General features: G+C 39.1%; 1 protein-coding gene across 1 annotated transcript in view; it reads left to right on the top strand.

Moving 5' to 3' along the window:
* Positions 1-21,605, top strand: part of LOC121941362 (collagen alpha-1(XXIV) chain) — a 99,602-nt gene that overhangs the window by 8,801 nt on the left and 69,196 nt on the right. Inside the window, exons 2-5 of the mRNA XM_042484141.1 lie at positions 3,659-3,729; positions 8,794-10,172; positions 16,375-16,428; positions 19,980-20,033. Coding sequence (XP_042340075.1) covers positions 3,659-3,729; positions 8,794-10,172; positions 16,375-16,428; positions 19,980-20,033 — 1,558 coding nt within the window. The remainder of the gene's footprint in view (positions 1-3,658; positions 3,730-8,793; positions 10,173-16,374; positions 16,429-19,979; positions 20,034-21,605) is intronic.

Below are 21,605 nucleotides of genomic sequence, written 5' to 3' on the forward strand. Positions count from 1 at the left end.
TAAAGTAGTTTGTTTTGTCCAATCAACAGTCTGGAATCCAGAAATTCAAATTACATTTATACGAATGATTAATTGATAATTCAAACTGACTGTTGACTTATTAATTTACCAGCCATTTTAGCCCCAAGGTTAATCATTAACTTTTCTTTTAGCTGCATATGGATACATTGGAAATATGAAGGTTAGAGTCAAAGTTATTTGTTTATGTTAGGCTATTCAATTCACAACTTTAGTCCTGTTATTTCCTTGTATACCTTCACATTGCGTAATTTTTTCCCTTTATTTTGCCAATGGTGTGTTTACAGTAATGACATTTTTGCCCAACTTAATACAATATGACAGTATGATAACATTTCTAGACACAATGGGTCACTGTTAAGGTTGCACTGATTATGAAATTCTGGGCCGATACAGAAATTCTGTTTTAATAAAAACAGAATTTAACTGTTTTTAAAGTCATTAAGTCTTTCATTTCGCAAACTTTGAGTGAGCACAAATCCAATCACACACACGAAAAAATCTTTAAAATGACCCTTAACATTAAAAACATTTTTCAATAACTGCTTCAAAAGACTTTTTATTGAATACAATGTAGGCACTATTATGATTCCCTTTCTAATATCTATTTTACCAATACTGTTCTGAAACAATATCCTTCAAACACCTATACCATGACCTATACTTATTCACTTTTCTCGTCAAGAACAACACTTTACAAGATTGCATTGAACATATCATGAGAACGTTTTAATTTACCTTACTTTATAAATGCTTGTTTTTACCGAGGGGAGCTTAAACGCATCATACCTGATCAGTTTTTACTGCGGTTACATTTCTGTCCCAGTCAGCTGTCTCTTTGTGAGTATATGTGCCGTTGAAAGCTAATTTGTCTGCAAATGTCACCATTGTTAAGACATTTAACAGCTTGACTTTAAAACAACAACACTGATAGTATCTTTAGTTTAACTGCTAAGCTAAGTATCATTAGCTTCGGTTAAGGTTAGATAACGTTTTTAAGGCTAACGTTAGCCCGCTAGCCTTACCATTAGCTTACAAGGTCCAAGTGAGTCTTGAGTGAGTGCTGTAAAAAGCTCATTCGTCTGCAAATGTCAAGGCTGCTCAAATTTTACCAACTTGACTTTGATACAACATTGCATCTAACTTACCTGCATTTCAAGTAACGTTAGCTGTAGTTAATATCAGCTAATGGCTAAGTTAAGCTTGCTTGCCTTACCAAAAACTTGCATCGTTGTAACGTTTAGGTACAAAGCCTTATGCTTGGCTAATAAAGGTCTTCTTTGTGCTTTATCATTTAATTTAATGTCATGTTAATGTTATAATAATTCTCTCAAATCTTCCCATGCCATGAGCAGAGTCACAAAATCTAGCTGTGTTGACAGGTAGCAGGTTTGACAGTTGTATTGTTCAATTTATTACAGAACCTTTTCATGGTGCAGCTAGGTATTATCATTAATAACAACAACTTTCCATTAGCTTTAATTTGGCTATTTCAGTTCCAGGGCCCATGTATAGACCTTTTTTTTTAGTTAAAGCACAAGTTTATTTAATTACATAAATGATATCTGCATTTCATTAAGTTGAGGTCCTGGTTTTGTGCATGCTAGCTCACTGGAATAGCATACTGGCACACTTAATGGAACAGAGCCATTGTTAATGTTATCAGTTTCACCTTTGCTTTGCTTACCATGAGGGGTCAAAATGTCTGCTGTAAAAGAAGGTCTATCATGTGTGCTGATTTAATGGCATGATTTAGCTTACTGACACGTTTGAATTTAACATATTGTAGATTAGGGCTGGGCAGGATCTATTTTTTCATACCTTCCTGGAAATTCACTGGGATATACAGTATATGATGGTATCAATGTGCAGCGCTAACATTGTCATTTTCAGTATACTCAATACATAATACACTCACAAAATGTGAACAAAAGCTCATATTCTCACACCCATTTTCTTTATTCAACAGAGTAACACATCTTTTACTGAGTCTAAGACTTCCGCATAAGCAGTTGTTTTTTATTTTGGCCCCCATGTTACCAGGTTAGAACAGCCACATTGAGCAGCGCTGCTGAGCTGTGGCACATCTGGACAAATGGAGTCTTGCTGATTGTTTTTCCGCATGACGCATGCAGTTTTCAGCAGAAATAGACAGTGAAAATGGTCTTTTGATATTTATATTGACTCCATACCACCATTTGCTGTCACAGACACAAGGAAATATAAATATATCTGTTTCACTCAAATTTGTATGTTTCTGAGGGTCTGTATTTTTGACAGTATTTAAAATAAATTTCTAAATACCCCGCTATACCTTAATACCATGATACTGCCCATATCTACTGTAGTCATACTTAATGGTATTAATTACACCTGTGTTTTTCCTGCCATGGCATGTCAAAATGACCACTGTGAGAAGAGTGAATTCCTCCTTAGAGCCCATACTTATATCCTCAGCTTACCTTGGCCATCCCTATACTTGTGCTTGCCGGAAGAATTTCCCAAATTCTATGTCTCAAATAATTGCCATCACATCAAGGCCCTATTATAAAGAGATCCAGCTGCTCAGAAATCAAGAAGTGGCTGTGATGGCATGTCATTTTTATTCTGGTGGAAGATTATATTGAATTAAATTTGTGTGATATGTCACTGTTGGTTTTGGTTTGCTGGCTTGTGGCACTTATAAATGGTAACATATGTCACTCTTGTTCCAGTGTCAAGCGGTATAAAATCAGGCAAATTTTTGATCTTAGCGTCACTTAAGATATCTGTTCCTTCTACTCTAAATAATCTGACTTAGGGAGGCTTTCTACATTTGTAAGCACGATAACGCTTGACTTCAAATTGTTATGATTGAATGGAAAAACAGGCAAGTAGTCATCAATATTTTCTCAGATTCATCACAGTTTTGGCACCATGACAAAGACAAAACTTTAACAAGAGACCGTTGTTTTCTGTAAAGTCGAATTCTTATTTGATATAAGTGTTAGGGCATCTGTGTGACTTTGCTCTGTCTCAGTCAGGATATAGTAAACCGACTAATAATCTCCTTTGACAGAGTTTCACACACAGCAAAAACATCTGGTATGCATCTTTATGATGAACAGCAGTATCTTGTATAAACTATGTTACCAGGATTGTAATTGAATGGGAAAAGGTTGCTGTCAGTGTTAAGTGGTTAGCAGTGTTGCCTTACAGTAAAAACGACCAGACATGAATTTATCTTTACAGTTATAATGTTTCTCTATCCTTGGTATTTGCTCTGCTTTCATCTTGGAGTTCTGGTTTTCATCCCAGGCTGCAACACTCAAGGCAACATAGACACTAACATGTATGTTTGTATCTGTATTTGCCCTGTGATTTACTGGCAACCTTTCCGTCAAGGAATAAATTAAGAATAAGGAATAAGACTTATTCTATTTGAGATTCAATGAATAAGACTTTATTTTCCACCTCCGTGGAAATGTGTGTTTGATTGAAGTTCCTCATCTGTCTCGCAGAATTCTAATCAAAATTGTTCTTAATGAGCTTAGTAGATCAAAGGACTGGATGAAATGCAATACCCACATTTGTATGTTTCAATCTTTTGCTGTTAAAATGACCTAATGTCTTATTAATTTGTGTCTGTGTGTCCTTCTAGGTGGAACTTTATCCTGCTCCTGTCAGTATGCTCAGCAGTACTCTCTGGAGAAGAAGAATACCTAGCTCAAGGTAAACAACAAAACTCTAATGCAATACAAAACATGAACATCAACATTATCTAAATTACTCTTTTTGTTCCCCATTTTGTCTTTGTCAATAGTCAACTACTGTCTCTGACATTTGATCATTCAGCCATATTTACAGTCTGTTTTTAGCTCTGGCTTCATGCCATCTTACATAACAATCTTCCTAGTGAGTTCCATGTGGTGAGGTATTCAGATTTAAAATCTTGGGAAAAGAGAACACTGGTATCAGATTCTTACTCTGTACTTGCAGATGACCTGAGTTAAGGGCTGCATATTTGCACCGTGCTACAAACGCTGCGCTACAAATGCCGGCAGCGCGACAAGGCGCTGGGGGTAGACACTGCACCAAACTGCCGACTTGGTGTTTTTTTTTTTGGTTGTTTGTTTTTTTTCTCTGAGTGCCCAGTGTTATAAAAATGTTCAACTTTTGGTAAAAACGCTTCACTCAGCACTGTCACTTCAGTCTGTCATTTACAGTGGAGGAGGGAAAAACAGTGAACTACAAACACAAACCGTCACATCTGACATCTATAAATGCTTAACAGCAACAACAACAATGGAGGAGAATCTGTTAATATAACTGATAGTATAAGAATACTTTAATATTATATAATGTCTCCTCTCATGAACCCACAATGTGCAGACATGTTTACTTCCGTATCATAGCAACCAGCTGCAGCAAAGCTTCTCAACTGAAAAAAAATGCTGCGCCTCCAAAGCTCTCTCAAACGCTCCCAGGTGAGCGTCAGGAGTTTTTAGCTGTAAAAAAAAAACTCCTTGTTTGACATGGCCCCTTAAGGTTCTGGAGGTAATTCTGAGACAGAAACAGTATAATTGGTGCACCCCACTCGCCCCAAGATCCAATCTATATATAGACACCACTTTAAAGAAGATTTTTTTTATTGCTTTCTATTTTGTAGTGAGTCATGTATATATGGGACAGTCGTTGCTGACAGGAGCACCTCTTTCTTTGCTTTTTCTCTCGTTTTAACCTTCTCCGTCGACATGTCTGCTCATGCTCTCCAGGCCACAGCATGCATGTAGATGTGGCTTAAATAGCCTCTCAACCTTTGTTGCCTCCCCACTTTCCCATCTTTTTTCCTTTCAGTGCTCTCATCTCTGGTCCCTGATAGAGGGCTCTTAATACGTGTGTCACATGTAACCATAAGTACATCCATCAGTCAGACAAGGAGGAAGAGGAAATTTAAGTTACACACTTAACTTGTATTGGCAACTATGCCTTAGTTGGACAAATGGTGGGGATAAGATTTTATCACTCCGTTAGAAAAACGAAAAATTTAGCAACAAGGATGAAAGGGATTGAATATGAGAAGGTCAGATGTTCGGAGTTGATGATGATAGGTAGAAGAAGTATTTTTTCACAGGGTCAGAGTCAGTACAGTTGAGGCTGTTTCTTTGAGTTTGAGTATAATCCTATGTATTAATCCAGGTGTGATTTCCTTGAAAGAACTTGCCTTCACTCAGCAAGAAAGAATGCTGTCAAAAGTATATAAAGAAAATTCTGCTGTGTTTTGAATTTGTTGAGAGGATTTATTGTTCTTTGAGTGGCATATCTCTGGGCCACTGCCAGAAATACCACATAGTGTAATGCACACTTAGGGTTGACCTCAGAATGAATCCTGACATATTTGTTCACATCTCCACGTGTATGTGCATTGTCTACTGCCCCATGCACAGAGGAAAACAAACTGCCTCAAGCGTCCCATCCATTACTGCATTGTCTTCTCTCCACGTGTCTGTAGTGGATGAGCCCACTATGAGCAGGATCAATCCATCATAACGAGAGGAGGAGGAATGCGTACAGAGTGCTAGAGCAGCTTGTCTTCACATATGAGACAGGTTAATTGGAATCTGGGCTGACTTTACCTCGGGCTAAGAATGTCAAGGACATCTCAGTGCGTGCTTAGATCAACTGCAGATAGATAGTCTCCCTACCTGGGCTGCAGGACTAAAATCCTGGCAAAACAACATCCAAGAGGACGTGCTGTGTTTATCACTCCTACTCTCTCTGGGTCTGTCCCTGTTTTCCTCCCTCCCTCTAAAGCACTAAAACAGAAGAAGAATGTGTGTGTTTTTATTGTTTTCACTGTTCAAACACTGGTGGCTCTGCTTTTATCCAAAAAAGTGTATTTGATAAGTGGTCTACTTTAGAGCCAAATAAACTATGGTATATTTCTACACTATACCCTAGCTACAAAATGCATTTATGGGATTTCCAATTTCAAGTCTCTAAAATCTGAATGTCTGCAGTAGCCATATACTTAACTCCTTAAAGCTTGTGACCTTAGAGATCCTACACATGCTTAAACCTCGAACAGACATGCAGATGAATGCCACAACTTCTTGTCAGATCTCAGATCTAGAGATACATATCTGTAGACACCCAAACAATAGGTCACATACCACTGCGTTGTTGCACTTGTGAGATAACCTGACTTCCAAGATGCAAACACTTTCGAATTGGTTTCTGCTTGATATACATTTACATTTTTAAGATTTGAAAAGGTTTGAAATAAACCAAGAGTTTAGACAATTTATCCGTCATCAATCCCATAACGGTTCTCTTTTCTCTCTAGTATCAGTTGACACTTTTGTAGATTGTATTGCTCTAGTTTAAAGTAATAAACTGCATTATGGCAGTGACAAAGTAACTGTATTCAAAAAGTTGAGGGGAGAAGTTTGGCCAATTCATGAAATAAGGTAAATATCTGCTTGCCTACTCCAAATGATTTTCATGTGGGAGGGGGATTCCATTTTTTCCTAACCAATCACGAGACTAAAGTATCTTACGTAATCTTACGTAAACTTAAATAAAACAGACGATGTTGGGTGATAATGAGAAACCATGTTAATTTTTAATAGCCTTGATAGCAGCATCTATTTTGCCTACAGTGCTTGCCATTGGTGTATCGCTCCTCTTTGTTTCTGGCACAGTGTTTGACAACATCATGACAACTGTGTTAGTCCCGCCCGTAATGCTGATTGCCCAGTTGTTAGACTCCTCGCAGTGCTCAATGGTTTATTATTTTAAACAAGAAACCACTGTTTCATGTCACAATACAAGATGAATCAATCAACTTGAACTCCGTGAAGTGGGCTGGTTAAAAGGTCTGAACCCAGGCAAAAATATCTGCATCAATACTGATCCAATAGTTTGAATCTGTGCAACAGTATGCATGGCCATATTGATTACATCAAGTTCTTATCTGCCTTTTTTAAAACCTATGTCACAAATGTTGAGTAACAAAATGGCTACTAGTCTTTATGTGTAAAACTTTAAGGCATGACTCATGTTACTAATATGCTTCAATTCCTGATGCTTCTTTGAACAGTTCTTATGGAGCTGACAAAGTCACCATCTGGTAGTTTTTTCAAACATTTCTGCTTTGGCTGTTGCAGAGTTTTAAGATGTTGGCACCTTGGTTTGATCCCTTGAACCAGGGTGAAAGCTCAAAAGGTTGTACACGTGCAACACATATGAAATAGGCATGTTATAGCTTTGATGTATTTTTTTTCTTTAAGTGTCTGCAGTCTTTATGGTTGTTAAGAGTATGAACCTAAAATGCCCTGAATCAAAAAGCAGCCTCTCAAATCAAACAGGTAAAATAAGAAATAGAAGACAATGATGCAGCAGAAAGTTTTTCTCTGGAGATGTAGATCACTTTGTTTGTTTGTGCATTTAGTTCCCTCTAAGCAATACAAAATCAACTAACCCCTCTTTGAAAGTTGGCTCCCCAAATACAGAGGAGGAGTTGCTTCAAACCAAAAAGTGTCTCTGGATTAGCAATGAAAATACCTCAAACTGACCCTGAGATCTCCCAAAACACAGATGCACTCGCACACATACACATGGATTTCTACATCATTGCTGCCTTGGTCTGCCAGCATACTCACAGATGCACACACTCACTCACTGACTCACAGTATTTTCTCCTTTCCTTCTCTTTCATTTGCATGTAAACACACACACACAAACACACACACACACACACAGAAACACAGGTCAGGTGAGCTTCAAACCTGACTGACCCGTCAGATTCAGGTTTACAGTTACAGAATATGTCAGGTATCCTTGTTCCCATTTGTCCTATCAGCAATACCATTTTTATTTTCTGGAATTATCACTGCCCAGCACTGACACATGTGACACATTGCCCTCCAGCCTAGTTTTATGTCAATTGCTTTTACTCAAAGCCAAAGAATAGCCTTTGTCTCCAACTAATGTTTAAGTCCTTTCACCTGGCCGTGCCTCACTGTCAGCAGACGTAACATCAACTCTCTGAAGAATTACCTGTGGGCATGGGTAAAGGATGACAGGACCATTTGGAGGAAAGCTGGCTGCTCCCATGAATCTCTTGTGGCAGATTGATTCAAAAAGGCTGTGTGGACTGGTTTCCTGTATCCTAGTCAGGCCCCATCCTTCTGTAGTCCCCTTCACTCATCTGGGCCACAGCTGTCTTTCTGGTACTTGGAAAAAAACAAGGAGGGGTCATCAGCATCATGGGGCTTTAAGTGAATAATGTTTGACCAGTGACATTTTTTTCCTTGAACAAGGACTGATTATATAATGTCCCACATTGAAGTTAAAATTAGCAGCCACGGAGGAGAAATGAAACTACACCTATTAAACCTGTCAGTAAACAGTTAGAATTGCAACTATATCTGCAGATATCTGGTGCACTTTATGATGGTCTGTATGACTTAAATGGCAAACTCACATTCACACAATCAAGACAATTTAAGACAGCAACATATGACCACAGTATCGTATAGCGAGGGATCATTGATCCACATCACCCACCCTCTTTCTCTCCCCATGTTTCCTGTTGCTCCCTGTTAACTCTTCAAAAATGATGAAATGCCATAAATTGTAAAAAACAAAATCTCTTGTCACTGCACCATTACATTTTCACATGATATCTTGCAGAACTATTGTTTTCATTAAATACAAACACAGGCACAGCTTATCTGCTTTGCAATCCAGTCTTGTCATGTTAACCTTACCATTGTTTCCTCTGTCCGTCAGGTGTGGATATCCTCTATCGACTGGGGCTCACAGCTCAAAGCATCACAGGCGACAGGACAAGCTCACCTTCAACCATTTACACTACTGTTCCCTCACTGCTAAATCTTCCTGTTCCTGGACATGGGGTATTACTCGACTCAAACTCCCTCTATGAGGCCCCAGCAGAAAGTCTGTTCCCACCAGAGATTGGAGAAGAGTTCTCTGTTGTGGTTAGCCTAAGCTCCTGGCGAGCAAACAATGCGTTTCTTTTTAGTGTTAAAGATGGCAGGGACAGGCTGCGTTTTGGCATTCAGCTGCTGCCACGCAAAGTGGTGGTTTACACTGCTGAGAAAGCCTCCATATACTTCACCTACAACTGGCAGGATGGGCGCCAGCACCCTTTTGCTGTGGGTGTTCGTGCACGCTCAGTGACCTTCTATGCGGATTGTGGGGCAGTGCAGCAGAGGGAGCAGACCCTGGCGAGATCTCAGACACTAGGGGATTCCGGGAGTCTCTTCACTCTTGGGAGGATGAACTCAAAAGCGGCACAATTCAGTGGTCGAATCTGCCAACTAGATATTTATCCTTCTGCCCAAGCTGCCGCGCACTACTGCGAGTACCTTAAAACACAGTGCCGGCTGGCCGACACTTACCGATTGCCTTTGCCACATCCTGGTTTCGACATTGAGGCAAATGACCCTCCTTCTAACCCCTTGACAGAGTCCCTTCTTGGAGTAGCAGCTACACATCATACCCCCATAAAAGCCACAGCAGCTTTCAGAGTGTCCCCAGGTAGTTTATTCACACAGTATTCAACCCTGAGCCCATCAGTACAACCTCATTTGGGGGACCAGAGCCACATTTCCACATTGGATCCCCTTTCCCAATCCACCAAGCCCTCACTGCAGCCTGACAGTCCCACCTTAGCTACACTGAGTGGTAGAGGAGTTCTGGATCTTGCTTATAGCACAACTATCACCACAACCAAAAATGATTTGGCAAAAGTGATCAGCCCCCAGGGGAAAACTGATCTCTCTGAAAACAGCACAGAGGAAGACAGCAGCTCAGGAACGCTGCAGACGCCAGATGCCACCCCTGGCCTGATCTCCCCAGTCAGGCAAGGTCGAGTGAAGGAAGGACTCAGGAACAACTCCATCGACAGCTCCAGGGATTCTCACTCTAGGCCACAACAGTCTCATCAACTCTTGGAGACTCACCTTAGAGCCAACGGCACCACTTTGTACCGGGAGAATCAGGTGGACACCTCAGAACAGCATGATCCTGATGGCAGCTATGATGATGTAGACATGGGAGGATACGATTATGGATATGAGGATGCAGACTATTTCTATGACTACGAAGATGGTTTCCGTGGCCCTAAAGGAGAGCCAGGTTCTCCGGTAAGTAAATGAATTTATGAATGACAAGTAGAGCTGTGAGTTCATGGATCAGTATTCAAAGAGCTGAGATACAAGTCAGTGCATTGCTGTACATGCTCAAGAGGAAAATATTAATGCACGGCAATCAAAGGTAATTTATAGTCATCACAGTTAATATGCTATGTAAAAGTTGGCTTTGTTACATACATACAGGATATATGAAAAATATTTTGGCAGGGCGGTGTAGTGATTTAGAGGTGATAGCATGTCCAAGCACTGTTCTTTTTTCATGTATCTACAAGTTGTTAAAATAACACGTCATTCCCTTGCTGAAATACTGCCAGCTTCTTTTGCTCTTATGTTAGAAAGGATAACTCATGTGAATGTTGGAGGTACACCCTGGCATCAAGCCTTATGATGTAAGATGGCTGTCAGGATAGCTTTACCACTGAACATGCTTTCATAGCTCAGATTTACAGATATTGCTTATGTTTCCATGAGTGAAATGTGTCAGGTCTTTCTGTCTGATACAATTAAACAAGGTATGATGTAATGATGTAAGATGTCTGGGCTCATCTACCAGTTTCCATAACACTACCTCACTTATAAAGTGCCTGCAGGTCTATAGGTGGGACATAGCTTTGCCAGCACTGAGTACACCGGAGTGCAGAATTATGGGCTTGATACAGTTTAAGCCACAGGCTCTTTTCCAGTGGTTCTCAATTTGGCAAAAGTATAGATAAAGTAGTACTCTTGTTCTCTCAAGCTTTTGTCTCTAACTGTTTGTATGTCTTGGCTACTCTAACCATTCTGATACAGACATGTTTTAAGTGCTGGGTCAGCTGAGGGTCAGTGGCTCACTCTGTGTCATTGCCTCCTCTGCAAAGCTACAGTTGGTTACTTCTATAAATGTATTTTTTTGTAATATTTGCTTAACCCTTTGAAACATGAGAGAAATTGCATGATCTTTCAGAAACATGGGAAGAAGACAATGACCAAAAATTACAAAAACATAATAAAAAGTAACAAGAAAATGACCTGAAAATAAGAAAGAAATATAAAGTAAAAAAACAAAAATGCTGAAAAAAATATATGATTATTATTTTCTCTCACATCATTTTAAATGTATAAATACAAATGTTATGAATGTAGTTTGCTGGGCATTCCTCTTAGTTTTTTTTTTTTTTTAAATGTCCAATAGCTGGTTTTCAGTTCATTTTCTTGTCACCTTTTACTTCTTATTTTTTTGCAAATTGCATGACATTTCTTGCCAAGTTGCTCATTATCTTTTCCCCATGTTTACAAAAAGAAATCAAACCAACTTGCTAATGTTTTGGAAGTCTTAATGCTTGTGAAAGGTGTCTGAACGCAGCACAGAAAAAAAATTAATGTCCATCCAAGTGTTAAAGGGTTAAACTGTTGCAATACACACACAGCAGTTCTTCTGCCTCGCCATGTTGCTTTAAATGGCTTTATTTCACATGAACAAAAAACAATTAGCACACAGAAGTCTCTTACGCAGCTGTCAATCATATCAATCACAGCATGTAACTGACATGATTGACTGCTCATGAACTGCAGTCAAACTGTCAAACTAGGCAGATCAAATATAAATCAGTGTTCTTATACTGCATTGTTCTTTTACTGCATGTGTTGCCTCAAATTTAAAAAAAAAACCCAACCAATTTTATTGTACTGTCTAACACTAAAATGAGAAAGTAGGTCCAGCCAGTGGGCAGTATTTGATGCGTCCTTTAACTATTTACAATGGGTGGCAGGTCTCAAACATTCTCATTTTACAGCTAAACAGTGCACTAAAATATGTTTCTGAAAACATTTGAGGTGAGAAAAAGTAACATAATCTTGATTAACATTTGAGTAGTGCTCAAATATAGCTGTAGTTAACAAGAAATGATTGACATGATTGACAGCTATGTTAGAGCCTTCTTGGCTCTGACTGGTTCTTTTTGCTGTGATGCAAAGATTCTAGTGAATGCCAGTAGAGGCAATAGGAGGAGGAGGAGGGACATGACTGTTTTCACAGACTATTTGGCTTACATAACACTTGGTCGAGGTAGTGACAATTTAAGCAAATAGTAAAACATTATTTTCAAATAATAAAATATTATCTTCATTGAAGTTACCAATCATATTTGAAATAAAAACTGTTTTACATGTATATGGGCTGCCTCTGGTCTCAGTAGATCATAATTTGTTTTTTAGCGCTTCACAGAAAGTTAAGCACTACCGTGAAAGTATTCATTTAGTCAGTTATCAGTAAAGTGGATGTAATTGTAAGGTGTTTTATTTTGAGTTGTCTTCTGATGGGTCTTAAATTCGATGGTGTTACAGTGTTGCTGTTGCACTGTAGGCAGATATCCTTATCTGTTTCATAGATTGACTGAGCATGGTTGTTTAAAAGTTTAAACCTAAGCTTAAACATATCTTAACTGTCGCTGGTGTTTGTTTAACAATCCTAAAAACTTAGGATGTATTCTTCAAGTCATTTACAGTTTCACGAGTCATTTCAGCTATATTTGAATGTGAGACATAAATGGGGCTTCAAACTGAAAACAGCAATCTACGATTTAAAGAAAAAACCAGACATGGTGCTTATTTTGTGTGGGTTAGTTACTGCAGGAACTGAGAACATGAAATATATTCTAGGAGTCTAGTTTGAGAAATACATAAATGAGTGTTAACATTTGAAAGATGCCAAAACACTTATTATACCTTGAGGCAAATTTTACAACCCTTTTAAGTTATCCAAACGTTGATCATTTTATGTTTTTTCCCAGCAATAATGAGGTAACAGCAGAGATATGTTGGTCAAGTTATAAAGACATTAACCACTACACAGTTTGGTAGGGGGTTACCCAGGTAAACCCTTTGTCTCTCGATGACCCTGCATTTTTTCACTACTGTATGGGAAACCCCACGTGTACCAAGCAAGGCACTCCTTTTTTCCTTGTTTGTTGGTGAAATTTTGAACCTTATTTGGATCAGGTTTTACTTTACATGATGATAACAAGGCATCAGAGTAAATACAAACACTTCATAAGGAGAGTGGAAATGTGGACCTCAGCCAGTTGTGACCTCCTTAATTCTTTTTAATGTCTCAGTTACATGGTCTGTAGGTGCTTGAAGCAGATCTTCCCTTTATCCTTCATGGAGAAATCTTCTTGCAAAAAATTTCACTTTTGCTTTTGCTTTCGCTATCCACTCTTTGCTTTTTCCCCGTCAAAATGTGTTTCCCGTATTACGCAGTAATTGGCTTTCATTTAAGTAACGTCCCCAGTCTAGTTTGCCTGGCATAGTTTAAATCTGGGATTTTAAGCACGTAAAAAGATGTCGCCAGTTTTAGGAGAGGAATGTAAAACACCTCTCTAGTGACAAACTTCTCAGGTACAGGTCAATGTGGTCAAGGACAAACATTTCATGGGATAGAAGCATCAGAAAGAAAACATATTTATGATTGGAGGGGGACTTAAAGTCCGAGTAAAGTGAATTCAGAGATTTGTTTCAAAACACATTATAAATGTTGGAAACTGATTGTTGAAAACATGTTACAAAGACCCTTCATTATATAGTACTGTATTGTGGAGTTGACGGTTGACTGTTTTTACCATTTTCCTGTTTTTTGGGCCATTTTAATTATCACTTTACATGGACTTTAAAGTTCCCTAACATACAGGAGACAGTTTGCATATTGACTGCATGTTGGGTAACAATGTAGGGGCTATTCAGCTAAAGATAATGTCACACAGTATTCAGAGTTCAGGAGATGATTCATTCTGCCCTTCAGCTTTACAGAAATTTGACTTCTTGAATTGAACCCACTGGGAAAGACTTGACCCTTGTCTTGGCAGCAAACAAGAAGCATGTGAATATTATCATTTTGCAGCATGATGGCCCTGATTTCTTTAGGCCCTGTTGTTGTGGTGAGGGCGGTGGTGTGCTCACAGTTTCCATGTGTCTGTGTGTGGGAGTCCAGAGGAACAAACAGCTGTTTCTTTATTCAAGTCTCCCTCTTTGCCCATCTACTGTTCTGACAGGGGACAAGGATGCTCCAGAGAACCCCATGATAGTCATTTGCTATAGCAACAATTCAGAATAGTAAATAAAATAGTATAATGACTGTTTTCATCTAAAAGTGTGAATATTGTACCTTATAGTGGGATGGTTTTTTAGGAGAGATTGCATTGGGGAGTATCAGAAAGTCCTGAAAAAGAAATAGATTCTTTCACCAGAGGGGGATTTCCTGCTGACTCCTTAATGTTGTCAAGTGGATTGAAATTGCTGTTCAAGAGTGTAATTGGTAATAAATTTCTTCTTTTAAGAAGGGATACAGCAACCTGGCTTTTTCAGTCTCGATACTGATACTTGGGCTTTGGTTATTGGCCTATACTGTATATCAACCAAATACCAGTATTTAATGAATAAGCTGTCTCACTGTGTGGAAGTAAACAGGACCATTCTTTTATGTGTAAGGCAACATCAGGTATGACATTACTTTTTCTAACTTTATACAAGAAAGTGTAACAAAAAATACATAGCTATAAATTCATAAAATTATTATTTATTATTAAAACAATGAATCATGCAGTGTGGCTTGGCTTTACAGGTATTGCAAGAAGCATACAACTTATTGGTGTAGCAAGTGTGAAATACCTCTTAACAGCTGAAATGTTTGTTGTTAGCTCCCTCAGCCATGCAGTCTGCAGATACATGATGGCACGTGTAATCACATGTAAACATGGTATTTAATGGAAAAGATCAACCCCATTGTCACTGATATCCCATCCAGCCATTTGAGTCAGTATGAGCCCAATATTTTATATCAGTATTAGAAAGGTGCATCTCTTCTGTCAAACTAATACAATTACTCTTGGCTAAGAATTTACTCAATTTTGAAAACAGAGTTATGTCTTGCTTTTCTTCAGTAGTTTATTCAAAATACCCTGTAGCAATAATTTGCATAATTCAGTGAACTCAGCTGACTGCTTGTTCACAGGCCCTTTGAGTCTCGATATATCATAGTCTTCTGTTTTCTAACTTATTTGGAGGAGACCAAGCCATGAAGTCACAAAGATACTCAGTTTCAGAACTGACACACCAGTGCATTTCAAAGGAGCCCTTAGACAAAATATGGCCTTTACCCCTAAGGGCAGTCTTTACATGTTGCTCTGAAGGTGGATATGGTCCTGAGGTCTTAAAAAGTTTGAATGTGCCACTAAAACTGAGAAATTTAGTCTCACACCCTTCAACGATAAGAAAACACAAGATCACAAGCACCTTTAACAGAAAGAGTGGAGCCTCAGCCTGTTTTGGTCCTAAAGAAATATAGGTAATGTAAATATCGCACACTCAATTTACACCTGAAATCAATTCAGCATTCTAGCTAATGCCTTCCACTGAGTGGTACAAGTTTTTCTAAATTTTACTCTTCTATTGGTTATTTCTCTGCAACTAGACTTGGCAATAAACCACTTCAAAGCCATCTACTGAGACATTCACATGGAAAAACTTTACAGGCAGCACGATAAGACTCATAATTTTTGCATTTTTCTGTATTGAATGCTGGTTGGCAGTTGAACATTATTGTTAACTGTCCCTTAATAGCATCCTATTTTTACAAAATTTCGAGGTATTATGGTTTAGATTTCAAAACTACTAACTTTTGAAAATGATTTAAGTTTTTCAGGAAACAGTGAAAGAAACAGTCAACTCTATATGAGTTCAACTCTCCAATATATGTGATATTTGCTTAACATCTTACATCTACCAGAACATGACATGCAGTTGTTCCATATGTTTCATGCTACGTTTTTCCATGATGGAGGATTATGTTAATCTCGAAAACTGACCAAAGGCTGGTGGTGTCCATCTCATCTTGAGAATGTAACTCGACCCTTCTGCTCAGGGATTCCTAATAGAGCTCTTAGTTGAAAACACTTGGCTCCTGTCTTTGAACTTCATAGCTCTTACATAAATATAGCACATACTCATCATTGCAGAGGCCTGGACAGTGAACTGCATGTTATTGCTTGCCATTAACATACTCTATCTCTCTTTTTCCCCTTCTCTCTCTCTCTCTCCCTCTCTCTCTTTCACACACACACACACACACACACACACACACACTCCCTCGCTTTCTCCCTCTCTCTCTCTCTCTACAACATTCCCTTCTTTCTCTCCCTGTCCCTCTTTCTCTCTGATTTAGGGTCCTCCTGGTCCCCCTGGTTTACCTGGTCCTCCAGGAAAAAGAGGTTCTCGGGTGAGTAACGTGCGAAGGTGATGATACAAAGGCAGCATGGTGTAACTGAGATTGTGATCTACTGATCAGGATGAGCACTTTGGTCATCTCATGTGTGTGATAGTGGCATACAATTAAAGTGCTACTTCACCTACAAAATAACCGTTTGTATACCAGTTACTCACCCCATGTTACAGTGAATTTGTAAAGAAAACTTTGTTTCTCTGACATACCTCTGTGGTAAATGAGGAATCCAAAAATGGAAAACATTCTTGATGAATTGAAGTGAAAGGGGGCCACTTTCAATAACAGCAAAACTATATCAAACCACCCGTTTTGATATAGTGTTGTAGTTAGAACTAACACAGTTCCTGCAGAATAATCCACGTCTCATTTATCCAGTTGTATGCTCAGTCCGAACCAAAGACATGCATTTTCACTAAAGTCTTACTTTTTAAAACATGCATATACAGTCTTAAACATGGACAAGCTCAAAGCACGAGCAGCATTCATCCATCGGATAGTTCATGCAAGCTACTTATTTGCAGAAGTCTTTTAAATTGAAAGGTTTTAGCGAGAAATGCATGTGTTTAGGAAATACAGAGCATGCTGCTGGATAAATGAGACTTGGAATATACTGCACGAGTTGTATGAGAATGTGTTAATGGATATTTTGGTAAAGTTTTGATGTTGTTAGATGCAGCCCCCTTTTATTCATCGAGAATTTTCTTCATTTTTGAGTTTCCTGTTCACTCTCATAGCATGTGATATAAGCAGATAAAAGTGACATTTTGTTTGGATTTAGTCTGTTGTAACATTTGTCTAGATGCTGGCAAGGATCCATCACAGCACAGAACGTTCTGTGGTTTGATCTCTGCGTCACCAAAAAGAGGTTAAGATCAGGTTTATTAGCCTTTGAGGCACTGAACTTGCTAATCATCAGCACTAACACATTAACTGAATACTTTTATTCTTTTCATCTTTTGTCATGGCAGTCTGCAGGCACTGGCCATATGTGATTTGCTTGTATTTACCACCACAATCCAGCTGCAACTGTCGGAAAAAGAGGCACTGACAGACGTGTTTGTGGTTAGCATGATCAAGCTCAGAACAACCCTTGCTTTGTAAAGGCTCATGGCTATTAGATAGTTCGCTTTGAGGATGCAGGCAATGTTGTTTACTTGTCTGCACCTTTGGAGCACCAAGGTTGAGTGACCAAACAGTTCCAGATGAAACCAGCTGCAACCAGCAGCAGCCTCGGCGGCACAGGCTGCATTTCCACTCTGATCTTGAGACTACACTGTACGCAACTGCCAAGGCTGTCATGATGCAATGCTGCGATCATGCCACAGGCCCCGGAGGCATCTTTAAATAGAGCAAGACACATTTTACTAAATGGATGCGGTATGTGTTAGAGCGAAGGTGTATAAACAGTTCACTCTTGGTCTTTAAAGAAGCTCTACCCTGCAGAGACGTCTGCATGGCTAATTTAACTCAGGAAATGTAAATACCTTCAATGTGTCAGTGTTTATGGAAAACAACATGCAATAAAAGTAATGTAATGCTTGATTACCTGTAGACAGTTTGAAACACCTGCTTTTCAGACAATGACTCTTGACTGTCCAAATAATGATCAGTGATGAAGCATTGCTTAACATGGGAAAATGTTGTCAGTATATGTTTATGTGCATGAGCAGGGTTGTCTTTCTGTGTGATTATGATAGGTACGTGTCAGTTGTGTGTGGTTGCCTGTAAAGTTTATAATTAACTGTCTACATCAGCACAAAGTAATGTACAAATGAAGCATTTTCTCTTCATGTCCTATCCCCTCATAGCGAGGATTCAAAGAGAAAACAGCATTTAAGCAAAGCAGGGAGTTGTTATGGTGGGCCTTGTTGTTTAAGGTACCTGTAAGACAATAAAAGATGATCCAAGAAGTTGTAACACATTAATGCCGTCAAAGGTTTATCAGACGCCAGAACATCATGCAGCGGTTTGTAATATACAAACAGCATTTTACAGCTCTGGAAAGTTATCTCAGCGGCAACTGTTTTATCTTTTGTCAAAATGATTGAAACAGTAAACAGTAGAAATGTGCTGTTACAAGGTAATTTATCAGCAGTATTGGCTTGTATGGATTTGACTGGCCAATGCATTTTTTAGCTAAATGATGTCTCACCAGTTGAGGTGGTTTGGTGTTTTTGCCAGATGACCATGCTTTTTTTTTTTTTTTTTAAATCCCCTTGCATTGGCACCCTGCTGCATCAACAGACTGCCTCCATCCACTTCAAGTTGTTTTAAATGTGGCCTTATGTTCTGTTTATCACAGAGGGCAACAGGCAGTCTAGAAAGCAGATAGACGGAAAGACAAGCTGGTATACAGAGAGAGGTGGCAGACAGTAAAACATGTTTCTCAGTAAAAGACTTGGAAAGCACAAAGCTGATACTGAACATACTCTTAACCCCATAGGCATAAAGTGGAGACAGAGGGAGGCTTGGAATCATTATGCGGTGGGAAGCTGAGGGCAGCATGCAATACTGCGGTCATGTCTCTGCTGTCTCAGCACAGAGCTGCAGACTTATTTTGCTGCCTCTAATTGTTAATGTTATCAGACTATGAGCCTTTGAACCAGAGTACACAGTTTGTCATGGAAACAGACAAATTTACTTCAAAGATTCTTTTATTCTCAACAATCTCGGAGGGGGGAGACAGTTTAAATATTGAGTTAGTGATTGATACAGTCATCAAGTATATTATGATGGAAAGGGCAGTGAATTTTTGTATTGCAGTCTTGCAACCTTTTTTCACTGATTGTTTAATGGCCAAATACATATAACATCACAGTATTGCCCATAGACATTGGTTAATTTTGCCTTTGAAGTGTGCCTAAGTTACACATTTTTGTAAGTTAACCCTCTCATAATACCAAACCAAAACGATTACCAAATGACTTCAAGAGTTTACTTTCTTTTCTTTCATTTTCTGTGGGTAGCATGCTCTCATAGAAACCAGGGTCAGATTACTCACTTTAAAATGACAGTGAGAGAGTATAAGAAAGATAGAGGAAGAGCCTTTCTCCTGGCTCTTGTCTGTAGTTCAGAGAAAGCGTGGTCTGCAGGCAGCAGGAGTACAGATGTGGAGGAAAGTACTATATTTATGGTGTGTGTGTGCATATAAATGTGCACATCTAGTTGTATGCATAAGTGTGCCTGTGTGGTTGTACATTCATTGCATACCTGTTGTAGGAATTCAGATGATCTGTCTGTCTTTGGGCCCTGACAAATGTGGTAGTAGTAGAGCTTCCGTGATTGGTCAGGGCAGAACTGGAAAAACTCCAAATTGTGAGATATTGAGCTAGACTGGAAAGGGAACTAAAGTATTTACTCATTCTAAAAACACCAGTTCTTTCTCAGGTTTATCTTCATTTCATTTTCATAATGTCTCTTCAGTTTAGATTGCTACTGGAAATTTATAATTGCCATTTTATGACTCATCTTAAATACTGAGCTGTTATCAACAATGCACAGTAGTTTCATGTCGTGCTTTCCCTCTCTGTCTGTATCTGTTCCAGGGTCCCACTGGTCCACATGGAAGCCCAGGACAGCCTGGACCACATGGGCCGAAGGTGAGTGGCCTTCTGCCTGCAAGGTAGACGTAATCAGCTCCCTCAGAGTGCCAGACAGGGTTCTGGTTGGTATCTGTGGCTGTCGACAGGCCAGATTAATTCCTTCTGAGCCAGAACCAATACCGCTAAGCAAACAGTGTTGACATGGGCGTAGTCAGCGGTAAACAGTGTTAGGGGGCATTTCCTTTAGCAGTTTGGTACAGTTCAGTTCAGTTCTGTACGCATTTGTTTGCATTTCTATTGTGAAAAGTTATGGATGGTACCTTTAGTACCTTTGGAACTGTTCCCATTTTTCGTCTTTCTCTGCTTGGGGTACCTAGCACACTGATCCGGTGCTAAAAGGTGGACCTAGAAACACTGCAATCAGTTGACATGTCAGTAGAGAATCAACACTGCTCTGCGGGCTGAGCTGTGGCTGGTTTAACCCCTGAATACTGTTTTTCAAACACAAGGAAACGAAACTTTAAAATGAAACGATGTTTGCAGCCTTTAGCAGCAGCTGTAGACTGAGAAAAAAATATAATTTCATTCACTGGGCTGACTGCCGGCAACTTTTACGGTGGAATCTAATCCTCACTCGAGAGAAAAAAAACTTGCACCGTCAGAGCTTTGTTAAGTGTGCTTGGGCAGAATAAACCCACGCTCTTGCCTGAAAAGGAGTTAATGCATAAACCCCTATTAATAAATATCTCACTGAGAGACTCTCAGTGCAGCTTGCTTTTTTGTGCAGCCCTGTTCTATGAACAAGGAAATACAGTGAGTGACAACAACCCTGCCCACATGTAAGAGTACTGTCTTCAATGGAAACACTTGGGTCGAGGTACCTCTTTGTTGGTGGTACTTTTGGTTTCAAACGTACTGTACTTAAAGTCTTTGATGGAAAAGCAGATATAGAGTTGGGTTATAATGTTCACACTATACATTTGCATGAATATGATTGGACATTACTAGCCATACAGCCGTGATTGAGCCGATGATTGTAAAGCATATTGCAGCTGATGCCGATCAGTCAAAGCAACTGTCATTTGAGAGCACTGCCTCAACTCTTGCTATGCTTCATTTAATTGTGTGAGACTATTTTGTAGTCACGTTGACATGTTCAGTGTCCATACTGGATCAATAGGTGACATTTAAAGTCTCAATAAGATGATGTCACATTTGATAACGTGAGTAAGCAAGCTACTGGGAAAGGAAAACCTGACAAAGAATACGGTTGGGTGAAGACCTTTTCGTTCTATCAAGAAGTGTTTCTCAAGGGTATTCTGATGGATGAGGTGGCAAACTAAAACCTTTAAAAATGGAAAGATAACAAAACTGACAAATTACCATATGTAGTCATACACATGAACATTGAAAGTTGTACATCATTAATGGGTTGTAGTTTATGGCAGCACATGATGGACTAGAACTCTGTAAAGGTGCTAGTTTAAACATTATGTTGAAATTCCTTATAGTTCACCATTATGGACTCGGCTAGACAGTGTAGCTTTCTATTCCTTTCTTGTAATATTGTGTAATTTTGAATGTCATGTTTTGTAGAATTTGTAAGAAGAGAGAAACAAACATGCATAT

This window comes from Plectropomus leopardus, chromosome 3 (genome assembly GCF_008729295.1).
Source record: "Plectropomus leopardus isolate mb chromosome 3, YSFRI_Pleo_2.0, whole genome shotgun sequence".
NCBI lineage: Eukaryota > Metazoa > Chordata > Actinopteri > Perciformes > Serranidae > Plectropomus > Plectropomus leopardus.